The 13,434-nt window shown below is 47.1% G+C and overlaps 1 protein-coding gene across 2 annotated transcripts; it reads right to left on the bottom strand.

Annotated features, from left to right (window-relative positions):
- Positions 1–8,276: 8,276 nt before the first annotated feature.
- On the bottom strand, positions 8,277–12,463 carry LOC130401970 (killer cell lectin-like receptor subfamily B member 1B allele A). Of its 2 annotated transcripts, XR_008903901.1 has the most exons (7): positions 11,655–12,463; positions 11,040–11,090; positions 10,662–10,804; positions 10,410–10,522; positions 10,168–10,325; positions 9,358–9,668; positions 8,277–8,310 (listed from the first exon to the last, which is right to left on the bottom strand). XR_008903901.1 is itself a non-coding variant. In XM_056606025.1 (6 exons), exons 1-6 carry the CDS (start codon positions 11,719–11,721, stop codon positions 9,427–9,429), a joined length of 774 nt encoding a protein of 257 aa, XP_056462000.1. In that variant the 5' UTR covers positions 11,722–12,463; the 3' UTR covers positions 9,154–9,426. The 2 variants fall into 2 exon arrangements, 1 of the variants encoding a protein (XP_056462000.1); XM_056606025.1 differs by lacking the exon at positions 8,277–8,310 and having other exon boundaries at positions 9,154–9,668.
- Between the last annotated feature and the right edge of the window lie 971 nt (positions 12,464–13,434).

Raw genomic sequence — 13,434 nt, forward strand, 5'->3', positions numbered from 1 at the left:
CACCTTGCCAGGGTTGACAGATGGTATAAACTCCTCTCCATCAAACCACGCAGACGAGAAGTTGCAGTTCACTCTTTATGGTGAGGTGAAGTAGGGTAAATCTGAGGAATGGAAGTACAGCATTTCTAGGGTGACCAGATTTGAGTTTGTGAAAAAGAGGACACTTCGTCGCGGGGGGGGGGGGGGGGGGGGGGGCGAAAACATGGTAAAACATGGGGGGGGGGGGGGGCCTACGTACTTCAGTGGGGGTTTCATTCTGTCTATACACGGCACCTTCTCAACGAGCACATGAGATCGGTCGCCCAATGACAGACTCTCTCTACAGTCAGCTCGCGCAAGAAGGTGGACGTAAGGGAGATACCATTTCCAGAACTTGGAAGGCCGTAATAACCATAGACATATACAATGGTAATAACTAGTAGGTTATGTGAAAGACCCAGAAACACAAATATGCGACGAGGCAAAAAAAATAAATAATAATAACAATAATATATATATTTTTTTTTTTTTTGCGACGAGGCAAAATACCGGACGTTTTTGGAATCCCTGCCGGACGGCATTTTTTAGGTCTCGAAAAGAGGACATGTCCTGGAAAAAGAGGACGTCTGGTCACCCTAAGCATTTCAGTATGAGAATGACAGAATGCTGTAAAATTAGCTTAGCTACTAAGTTAGCTTGCTAACGTAAGAATATCCATCCATCTAATTTGTTTACAAAGTTCCTTAATCTATATACATCAAACCCCCTTAACATATCAATACAGATAACGCACCAACGATGCTTACAAAGGCCAACTTGAAACCAGAGGAGAACGCAATTATGAAGACGAGTGTGAGTACCATGCTTTCCGATCAAGTTGAATGTAGCGTAGTGGAGTGCAAGGCATGCATATCAGAACGTATTCCAGAAAAATACCAAAGTTCGCCAGTAGATGGCATCACAGGACCATCAATAGACTGAATTACACTGAAGACTGAATTACACAGGAGAAAACATACATGTAACAGAACACATTGTGGTTATATATATATATATATATATATATATATATATATATATATATATATATTTTATATATATATACTCCTATGCGTGTGTGTGCGGGCGGGGTCCTCAGATCCCCCCTTTTATTTACTCTGATGTACTTTTCATCCTTTCCAATAGAAGTGTGTTTCTATGGGCCTGTTGGCTGTGTCACCGTCAGCAGTTACCAGGGACCGTCCTGCCGTCGCCTCTACCCACCACGGGACCACCACCCTCTCCGGCTACCCACCACGGGACCACCACCGTCACCGTCAGCTGGAGGCCTACCTACACCAATCGCACCAACACCACACAGCCACACTACCACGCACACAACAGACACACGCTACCTCCCACACCTACATCCCGTTATAGACCCCCCAGCCTTCAGTATAGACCCCCACACACCCACCATCACCACAATAGACCCACACACATATCAAACCACAGAACACACCAGACCCACACCAACACACCCACACAACAACCACTCAGACCACAAGACCACCTCCACCATCCACCCGTCCACTCCTCCCACCACCACCAACACACACCCGGTACATTGCACCAGATGGCCCAACCCGTGGAAAAGACAAAGTATATTTTAAAATACTCCAGGCCCTGCACCACAGGGACACAGCGGACAGAGCGGTGTCCTCCCGGGAACTCCCCAGGGGGATGTTACGACAGGTCCACAAATGATCACACTTCATCAAACCCATCACCCACAGACACCACATCACAAAGAAATAATGACAACACCAACACCTGGATGCACAATGACACGTGATCCTAAAAGAACACTACACACACACAATAGACCAACTCACACAAACACCCCAGCCCACCAACACACTCTCACTTAAGACCGCTACCAACTGGGCACACAAGAGATTGGGCCACAGACTATACCCACCACCTTACATCAACTAGAACACACACTACTCCATACACCGTCCGCCCCTCACTCACCACTCATCACCAACCCACCCCTCAACCTACTCCCCCCTCCCCCATACCGACCAGTCCCCATACCACCCCACCTCCAGCCTGGACCTTCCCCTCACCGACACCTCCACAGCCCACACTCAGCACACAGATCCCCCCCCCTCCCCCCTCCCTCTGCCTCCCCACCAGCACCCACACACACCCTAGATCACTCTATTCAGGCCCACGTCAGTCAGAAATCCTCTCACCAGATGAACCTCCGTCTCAGAGGACCGAGCAACAACCAACACACCACCATACACCACCCTCTCTCCAGAGTTCCCCCTCACTCCATCCAGACACTTGCATCCAACCACTCCCACTCCCAACCTACGCCACTCAACAGCTACATAGTCACTGATCTCAGTCCCCTACTAGAAACTCCCACGACCCTTCACCACTCAACCTGACAACATACACTGGACACCAAACACAGCACAACACATCCTGGGACTGTAAGCTCCCCGGGGTCCGGGCCCGGACCCTGACTACATCATGCAATCCCAATCTGAAGCCCCCTCTAATAACACCAAGTCTCCTCCGCTGTCCGTCCAGTCCACGAGCACACCCTTCACAGCGCACTGTGCAGCTTAGACTCCACCACGTCCTTAATTCGGCCTCGTTAAGTCCCCTCACCATCACTCCCGAGCGCCGACGGCCGAGTGGAACCACCGACCCGAAGCCTCGACCGAACAAGACGATGTTCAAAAGGACCAGACACGATCCACGGGGCATAAAGTTAGGGATTGGACTATTTGATCCATCCAGCCCGTAGTGATCATCGGTGACTCAACCCTGAGTCGGTTCCTTCCCCACACTCACACAGACGTCCACATGGAGAGTTATCCCGGTGCCATATAGCAACACGTCACACAGGTCTGAGATAACATCCAAGATCCACACCAAGATTCTGGTGCTCTCTCTGGGCCTCAACCACAGGGACAGCCTGTTGGAGCCGGCCGCCAGGACCCCCACAACAACCTCACCGGCCCCCGCGGGGCCCTGCTCCCTCTGGGTTCCCCTGGGGCCCTCACCGGCCCTGGAGGTGAGGGCCCCACTCTCTCAGGCCTCTCTCTCTCTCTCTCTCTCTCTCTCCTCTTCTCTCTCTTCTCTCTCTCCTCTATCTCTGTCTCTGTCTCTGTCTCTGCTCTCTCTCCCCCCTCTCTCTCTCTCTCTCTCTCTCTCTCTCTCTCTCCCCCTCTCTCTCTCTCTCTCTCTCTCTCTCTCTCTCTCTCTCTCTCTCTCTCTCTCTCTCTCTCTCTCTCTCTCTCTCTCTCTCTCTCGCTCCCCCCGCTGAGAAGAGGGAGACCCCCCAACCCATCTACGAGGCTACACACACATACACACACACACACACACACACACGTACTTACATAAACAGACACACACACAATAACACGCACGTACACACACACACACAGTCTTAGCGTGTCAAGATGTAACCCCCGTCATGGCCCCCCCAGCGTCTAACATAGCGCTGTTTGACTCAACATGGCCGCTCTGACGGCTGCAGACTCAAACGCTTCACTCTGTTTCTACTGGTTTAAGCCTGCGCCCCTGGAAGACGGTTAACTATTGAACACGTTAGCATCGTTCATTTTGTTATTTAACACCCACACAACACACACACACGCACACACCCAAACGCACACACACGCCACAGTTCTGGGAAGTCTAATTCAGTCACTGTGGTGAAACGATGAATTAGGTTGTACAAACCTACCTTGAAGGAACTTTCATTATGTGTCCATTCAGTGGGTTGGGTTGGTGTTGGGTCTCTTTCTCTTTTCGCCTGGTTGTTGTGGTGTGTTGAGCACCAAAGGCTCTTCAACCATTCAACACCTCCGCCACACACACACACACACACACACACACACACAACACACACACACACACACACACACACAAACACACACACACACACACACACACACACACACACACACACACACACACACCTGTAGGGTGACCAGATTTGAGTTTGTGAAAAAGAGGACACTTCGTCGCGGGGGGGGGGGGGCGAAAACATGGGTATTTTTTCTTTAGTTCGTCCGTGAATTACATTTACGTTTAGGCATTGCAGACAGTGGCGATCCCAGGTCCAATTGCGCCCCGGGCAAGATTGTTGACGGGGGGGGGGGGGATGGTTTGTATCGTGAGCCTACGTACTTCAGTGGGGGTTTCATTCCGTCTATACACGGCACCTTCTCAACGAGCACATGAGATCGGTCGCCCAATGACAGACTCTCTCTACAGTCAGCTCGCGCAAGAGGTGGAACGTAAGGGAGATACCATTTCCAGAACTTGGAAGGCCGTAATAACCATGGACATATACAATGGTAATAACTAGTGGGTTATGTGAAAGACCCAGAAACACAAATATGCGACGAGGCAAAAAAAAAAAAAAAGATAATAATAACTAATATATATATTTTTTTTTTTGCGACGAGGCAAAATACCGGACGTTTTTGAATCCCTGCCGGACGCATTTTTTAGGTCTCGAAAAGAGGACATGTCCGGGAAAAAGAGGACGTCTGGTCACCCTACACACCTGTGTCTCCTTCACCCTAATCCTGTTGGCCAGAAGGTGAACTGCACCGAGGTGGATTCACTCTTGGTTAAAGGTTGTATTAGCGATTCTGGTTGCCCTGACTTCCGTTGCGAGATTCCAAAAAAACAGAGCCAGCTAGCCCCTCCCTCCTATGTTTTGAAAATGATCATGGACGTGCATTTTCATGAACGTGCATGAAAATGCAACAGGAATTTGTAGCTACCACTTCGTGTGCACAAGCGCGAAACACCACAACACCCACCCCTTGTCTGTGACTGGTTGGAACACTGTATATTTTGATTTTGAGGTGTTGGTAGTCCCATTTGTTTCTGTGTGCGATCTCGTAGCCTAGGCTGCCTAGAGAGACGCGTTTTTTTGACAGCCTGCTTATGGGACGGGCAGCTAGCGGATCGTGAGGAAGAAGCAGATTAATGTGATACTTTATGTTTCAATCAGAATCGCTGATACAACCTTTAATATGAATACAATTAGGGCTATCAAATTAACGCATTAATTCCGATTAATTAATCACAGAAAAAAAAATAAAAAAACATTAATCGCACTTCTATAGTGCCCTTTGACCCGGTGCGTCATTTGCGTTGAAACAAAATGGAGGCAGACGAGAAGACGCTGCTCGGCCCCGTGCACGGAAAGTTCAAGTTTAAACTCCCAAACGGAACTGTAGATAGCAACACTGTTATCTGCAATCTCTGTAGTAAGGAATTTTCCTATCACCGGAGTTCATCAACCCTTAAATATCAACTCAACGCAAAACGTTTGGTAGCAAGCTCGCAGGTACGAGCTGCCACAGCCCCTGAAGCTGGCGCTAGCAGCAGCCTCGTCAAGACACACTCGACTGAGATGCATTGAATCTTGAGTGAGATGGAAATGCTATTAATTTGATCTTAATATGTTAATGAAAGGCATGTTTTAAATAAAAGAGACATTATCTTTAAAGTCTATTATGTGAATTTCATTGAATCACGAGGGAGACCGGGGGAGGGAGGGAGACGGGGGAGGAGGGGGAGACGGGGAGAGAGAGACAGAGAGAGAGAGAGAGAGAGAGAGAAAGAGAGACAGAGAGAGATTGTCCGGCCGTCTGTCTGTGCATATAATACAACGTGGGCCTAAATGGAGTGAGTAATACAATAACATTTAATGTTTTATTTATAATTTCTGATTAATATATTATTATTCTTAAGGCACTTATGGAAGCATTATTCGCTAATAAAACAAAAATCATCGGCTGAACACACGAGAACATTCAGTTGGATCCACTGAGTGGTTTATTACAATTATGCTTCATTAACAAATAAGACGGAAAAATAGTCCCTTACATGTGCACAATAAACACGGGGACTAAAACAATAGAAGCAGCAGACTTTACAAATCATCAACAGGTGAGCACGTATCTTTAATGACTGAACATGTTCTGCGGCCGCTTGCTTCCCAACAAAACACAAAAAATCAAGATTCAGTTTAAAGTAATTTACAACATGCAACATTATCCCAAAGAGACACTGAGGCACCCCCCCCCCCCCCAAAACAAAGCCCAGGGAGGAGGTCCGGGAATAATATCGGAAAAACATTTGTTGTTCTATTAATAATTTCTGATTAATATAGACAGAGAGATTGTCCGGCCGTCTGTCTGTGGTTTCTTTCTACAACTGACAAAGAGACACTGAGGCACCCCCCCAAAACGAAACCCAGGGAGGAGGTCCCAGAATAAAATCGGAATAACATTTAATGTATTATTTATAATTTCTGATTAATATATTATTATTCTTAAGGCACTTATGGAAGCATTATTCACTAATAAAACAAGAAATCATCGACTGAACACACGAGAACATTCAGTTGGATCCACTGAGTTGTTTATTACAATTATGCTTCATTAACAAATAAGACAGAAAAATAGTCCCTTACATGTGCACAATAAACACGAGGACTAAAACAATAGAAGCAGCAGACTTTACAAATCATCAACAGGTGAGCACGTATCTTTAATAACTGAACATGTTCTGCGGCCGTTTGGTTCCGAAAAATCAAAATTCAGTCTTAAGTAATCCACAACATGCAACACTATGCCATAAACCTCTTGGTTATTATGAATAAAATAAAAATCTGCTTTAAATCAGGTTGTAAATCAGGATTATGATAAAAATGATATCAGAGCCCTTAAGACCAAAATTGGTGCCGTCTGAAATTATACAAACATTGACCATCAATAGGTATTTTATGTACAATTCAAGAGAGATCTTAAGCCTTTTCATGGTTTATCATGCTATACTTCAAAGAAGAGAGAGAGAGAGAGAGAGAGAGAGAGAGAGAGAGAGAGAGAGAGAGAGAGAGAGAGAGAGAGAGAGATGAGAGAGAGAGAGAGAGAGAGAGAGAGGGGGAGAGAGCGAGACACAGAGAGAGAGAATGAAGAGGAGGAGAGAGAGAGAGAGAGAGAGAGAGAGAGAGAGAGAGAGAGAGAGAGGGGGGGAGAGAGCGAGAGAGAGAGAGAGAGAGAGAGAGAGAGAGAGAGAGAGGGAGGAGGGGGAGGAGAGGAGAAGAGAGGAGAGAGAGAGAGAGAGAGAGAGAGAGAGAGAGGGAGAGAGAGAGATAGGGAGGCAGAGAGGAGAGAGACAAGAGAGAGAGAGAGAGAGAGACACAGAGAGAGAGAGAGAGAGAGAGAGAGAGAGAGAGGAGAGAGAGAGAGAGAGAGAGAGAGAGAGAGAGAGAGAGAGAGACAGAGAGAGAGAGAGAGAGAGAGAGACAGAGAGAGAGAGAGAGAGAGAGAGAGAGAGAGAGAGAGGGGGGAGAGAGAGAGAGAGAGAGAGAGAGAGAGAGAGAGAGAGAGAGAGAGAGAGAGAGAGAGAGGGACACAGAGAGGGAGCGGCCCCGCCGACCCCCCTCAGCACACCTGTGTGTGTGTGTGTGTGTGTGTGTGTGTGTGTGTGTGTGTGTGTGTGTGTGTGTGTGTGTGTGTGTGTGTGTGTGTGTGTGTGTGTGTGTGTGTGTGTGTGTGTGTGTGTGTGTGTGTGTGTGTGTGTGTATTTACGCGCAGGGGCCACGTAAATACCGCTGATGACAGAGCCCAGAGGAGGAGGTCCTTTTTTTCTACAACCGACACAGAGAGGCTGACCCCCCCCCCTCCCAGTCTACCCCCACCCCCGGGAGGAGGTGTGTGTGCAGGGGCCATGCTCAGTCAGGAGGTCCCTTTTGTTTCTACAACCGACACAGAGAGGCTGAGGACCCCCATACCCAGACCCCCGGGAGGAGGTCCTCCTGGGTGAAGGAGGACCAGAAGGTGTGGAGGTGTGTCAGTGTGTCTGAGGACCCTCCTCCACCTGGGGACACTCTGTAGAAGGACAGAGAGCCAGCAGGCCGGTCCAGATACACTCCTACTCTGGTGGAGCCAGCGGGGCGGAGAGGGATGCGTGATCCTCCACCGTTGTACCGGGCAGAGTAACCACCATCAAAACAATAAAGAACCCAGGACTTGTTGTTCCCTCCAAGCCGCTGTCACCCCTCCTCTCCTTGTGATTCCTCTGTATGTCACTCCTATAACAACTCCTTCCCACTCTACCTCCCAGTAACAGCGGCCAGTCAGAGCCTCTCTACCCAACACCTGGGCCAGGAGTCAAATCTGTCTGGGGTGATCCGGATACGACTGGTCCTCTCCAACCCCGTCACCTTCCTGTTGTCCTCAGACAGAGAGAGGTCTTGGGCCGTGTTGGGGTCCAGTGTGAGGTCACAGGCATCTGAGGGAGAACCAGACATGATGAGCTGCTGAACCGCTCTTCATCCTCATCATCATCATCATCACTAGCACTGTTCTCCTGCGCTCTGTGTACATATACATAGATATGAACACATACATACATGTACATATGTCAGGGGTTAATCTAAACCGGGAAATGTTTTAATGTTTCAACCCAGCGCCTCCTTGTCGAAAATTTTAAATTACTTAAAATCTCCCGGAATGGAGAGCGAGCGAGCAAGACCGCGCACAGGAGACAGACGTGCTCCTAACCCCGTTCGCATCTGTGTAGACGAGCGCGCAGCACAACAGAGAGGGATCTAGAAACTGTGCATGAGGCAGTGTGCACGTGAGCCTCAGGCGCCTCCTGATTGGCCTGGATCGGTAAGTCAACCAATCAGTTTACAGTGTAGGCGGGCTTTTATCTCTTCTCCCGAACCAAATTTATCAGTTCAGTGAATCTGAGAGTGTCTGAGAAGAAATTTAAATAATAAAGATAAAGTGTTCTTCCAGCAGGTTCCCGAAGTACGTTTTTTTTTCTATATACATTACTGTATGTAATGTTCTGCATCTATGGTAACTTAGCCATTTTGAGTAATTTGGCCTTACTATACGAGTCAACATACTGGTCCTTCACAAGCCTCAGAATGATCCATTTCTACCTCAAATTTTCAAAAGCTCCGCACCGCCCTGCTGATAACCCTGCTGATAACGCCCTGTCCTGTGGACACCTTCCCACAGGTCGCTTTGCTCCCTCGCCATTGATGTTTTCCCCCTTGTGAATTTTTTCTAGAAAAAACCCTGATATGTACACATACATAGATACACACACCTCAGCAATAACGTTATGAAAACATCGACAACAATATTATGAAAACATCAACAACAATGTTATGAAAACATCAACAACAGTGTTATGAATACACTCATTCATCACTAGTACTGTTCTCCTGAACATGACATGTGTGGGGGGGGGGGGGGTCATGTGATGATAGTTACACTATTGCTACATCAACAACAAACATCTCTCCTTGGATCCAGGACTTACCAAAGACAAGCAGCTCAGCGCTGTGATTGGCCGTGCCAGCGCTGTTGCTCGCCATGCAGCAGACCGTGTTCACGCCGTACCTCCCACCTTGACGAAGAGGAAGCCCCTCTCCACCCAGGCCTCTGATTGGTCGTCTCTGCCGTCCCTCTCCAGGGGCCTGCCGTTGTGGAGCCACTCTACTGTGGGCTCCGGCGTGCCGCCGGCGTGGCAGGTGTAGCGGGCCGTTTGGCCCACGGGCAACACGTGGGTAGAGGAGTGGAACTCTGTGATGCTGGGGGCCTCCTCCTCCTCCTCCGTGAGCATCACTGAACCTGAAGAAACCAGGAGGAGAGGAGTGAACGTCTACAACACGGATCTAGAGATGCAGCGTCAGACACTGCCTTCACTCTCTCCTAACACCTGTCCACTAGAGGGCGACCAGGGGATTCACACCCAGTATTCTGGCCTGCCTTTTCATACATGATTGAGTATCACAGCAGTGTCTACAAAGATTACCCAGGGAGGGGAAGTCACTCACAAAGAGATTAACGGGTCAGGGGCGGAGCTTGAAGAGAAGAACCAAACCGTTCAGCAGCTCCAATAGAAACTAGTGCAGGTGAACCCAGAAAGGGTTGAACCTTGTGATCTGACCTCACTAGACCACAATAGAAACCTGACCTCAGTAGACCACAATATAAACCTGACCTTTGTAGACCTAAACACATCCAACAACCTTTCAACTCTTAAAGAGTGTATTTACTGTATCTACGGCACAGAGAACAGAAAGGAGGAACCGTTCTCCACTCATGAACACAAACAAAGTCTACGGACCCTCTTTGTTCCGCTCAGCCTCCAGATGATCCAGGTCTAGGACCTTCTCACAGATCCAGTGGTGCAGTCTGTTACACGGTTCTTCAGACCAGCCGTCCTCCCCTGCTACGACGCAGTCTCTTGCTCCGCCGTCATCGCGTGGTTTAACGTGTCTCCAACTGAGAACCACGAGGAGGAGACAGTGGAGGTCAGTCTGTCACTTTCAGAGAAGAGATGCTGCTGAACAGAGTCTTCAGCCTTACCTTGAGGTCATGGGGGTACCATCCACCCACTTGTGGGTCCCCTCTTTCTCTCGATCACTCAGTCCAATCCAGGAAGAACCCACCAATCTGCTGACCAACCTGGAAACCTGGTTCTAATAGTAAAAGCATATGTTATCATGACCACAAAGTACACACACACACACACACACACACACACACACACACACACACACACACACACACACACACACACACACACACACACACACACACACACACACACACACACACCAGTTCTTCTCTGCTGTTGATGACCACCAGGTCTGCCTTTCTCTTCTGACAGTCTTCTCTACTGGCCCTCCAGCCCTTCTTAGTAGTAGAAACACGGTAGAGACTCTTGTCGTGAAGCATCCAGCCCTGAAGCGTCAATTCATCTGTTGAATGTAAAAGAACATCCTGAACAAACAGAGAACTGCTTATCTTACGGTCTTGGTTACGGACACACAACCCTGAGACCTGACCTTAACAGACCACATAGAAGCATGACCTTAATAGACGAAATAGAAACCTGACCTAAGTAGACCACAATATGAATCACAGAAGCAGCAGGTGTTTTTGAAATGAATGTTAATGACGCGATTGATTTAATAACTTGGATAAAACCCTCACCGAGTTCATCCAGTAAGTGCTCTCTCCCCTCTATCCAGGGTGACGGTGAGTCTAGGACAGGACAGAGGAATACAGAAGATATGAGCTCTAAAACAGAACGACATTGTCACTAAGCATCACAGGACCCACAGCCAAGCAAACACAAAGTCCATAATTATTAATACTAATAATTAATATTATTAGTATTAATAATATTAATACTAATTAAAATAGCAATAACTACAGTTATCAATATCATTATCGTTGCTATTGTTACAATTATTCATATTAGTTGGCCCAACACAAATTCTAACAAATACAATAATGATCATTATCATTGCTATTATTACAGGTTGAGCGCGCGCATTGCACACTCAGCCTCTAGTTGTAATTAAACCCATAGCTATAATGTGGAAACCCCAGTCGATAATGTAACACATTTATGAGCACATAATATAATTACATTTTACCTATAATGTTACAACGTATAACATTTAGGTTCAGCTATAACGTAATGAAGCAAGCATAATAATTTCCTCTCTACGTTATGAAGCAAGCATCTTTTGCCCGCCAACGGAGCTTCATGCCAATTCATTGTGAACCACGGCCGAGATAACCACCGTAGCATGTCTTTACCTGTTGTGGAAGAGGGAGGGACGGCGGAGAACCAGACGCAGTCGGTCCATAATATCGTAATGACCATGGAAGAGGCAGTGAATGAAGTATTGATTAGACAGCGATTTATTAGATACCACCGCTAATAAACCGTTGGAACACACAGGACCGGTAACCCTAGCAACGCCGGTAAACAAACCCCTCGAAGCCCAATCCCGACGCGCTACGGCCGTCCGGAGGCTCACACAGCTTCTGGCCGTAATATTATACATTACATTTATATCATATTATATACTATTATAGATAGAGCTCCGGGAGTGCAAACGGCAACAATCCCTTCTCCTCCATGCTGCGGTTCACCCGGTCGGCACTGCAGGGAACGGTTGGCCGGTTGAAAGCTGATTGGCTGTTACGTTACGTCACTCAGTGGCCACGCTGTTGAACGCTGATTGGCTGTTACGTTACGTCCCTCAGTGGCCACGCTGTTGAAAGCTGATTGGCTGTTACGTTATGTCACTCAGTAGCCGTTGAATGCTGATTGGCTGTCATCACACGAATGTCGCGGTGAAGTTCAAATATTTCAATATCATCCCCATAGATATATATAGAACACTAGATACGCCACGCCCCTCTCAGCCGCGGCACACGGAGCCGCCATCTTGTGTGGGTCTTGAGTAGGTATTCTCAGACTGTCAGACAGCCATAGATGTTCACAGCTCATTTCTCAAAAAAAAACAATGCCAGTTCATTGTGCTGCTTTCAAGTGTGTACACCGTCGTTCAGTACAAACCAGATCAGAGGGAATCACTTTATAATTATATATAGTTATATATGACTATATATATAGTTACATATATACATATATGTGTGTATATATATATGTGTATATACACACACATATACATATATATATATATACACACTTTTTAACATATAAATGTCATGTGTTAAAAAGTGTGTTTCTTGTATAACATAGAGGAAAAAAAAAAATCTTAAAATCAAACATGGAATATCAACTATGATGTTTTTAGTGTCATCCACTGAGCCATCACCGCTCAAATTTGCTACATCTTTGTATGAATTTTCCATATGGTGTAATGCACTAGACAGCGGGTTGACCCATTCAAGATGGCCGCCGCGGTGGCCGTCAGCCGACCGGAGCTCAACATTGCCGTGACGTATCTAGTGTTCTATATATACTATGATCATCCCACTGCAGACACAAATGGGCGTTCTCGTGTGGTGGGGGTTCCCCTTCACGCAGACTGGAACGCCCCCTTCTTATTCTTCGTCGCCTTTCTCGCTGAACTGTATTCAAATGTCAAAGTGTTCTACTCCGAAACCATGTAAATAGTGTTCTAAATAAACTTCCAAAGTTTTTCAAATCTTATTTGGAAAATAACTTCACATGGTGTGTCTTTTCACAATTTATTCGTTACCAGCATTCGTAGTGTTGATCAGCAGTGAAATAGTCTGCCGCTGGGGTTGACAAGTTACCGGACTAATACCCATGCAAGTGAACGGAGCGTTCCACGGCATTGAGAAGACCCGTGTAATAAAGGCCTATAATATTTCTGTTTATGGCATAGATTTCTCCTCAGATTAGCCCAATAAAGCAATGAGACAAAAAGAACACAAACGCTTGATCAAAGGCCCGGCCTTTGATCGAGTCTCTACGTTGAATTTGTATGGAGTCATGTCGCCCCTTCGCGTTTGGTGTGGACGCACCTTCACCTGTGCGACAGGCCTGCTATTCTATAGCAGTAAGATGTTTAAAAAAATAACGTCTAACCTGGGCGAG

The sequence above is a fragment of the Gadus chalcogrammus genome, chromosome 13, assembly GCF_026213295.1.
Source record: "Gadus chalcogrammus isolate NIFS_2021 chromosome 13, NIFS_Gcha_1.0, whole genome shotgun sequence".
Classification (NCBI taxonomy): domain Eukaryota; kingdom Metazoa; phylum Chordata; class Actinopteri; order Gadiformes; family Gadidae; genus Gadus; species Gadus chalcogrammus.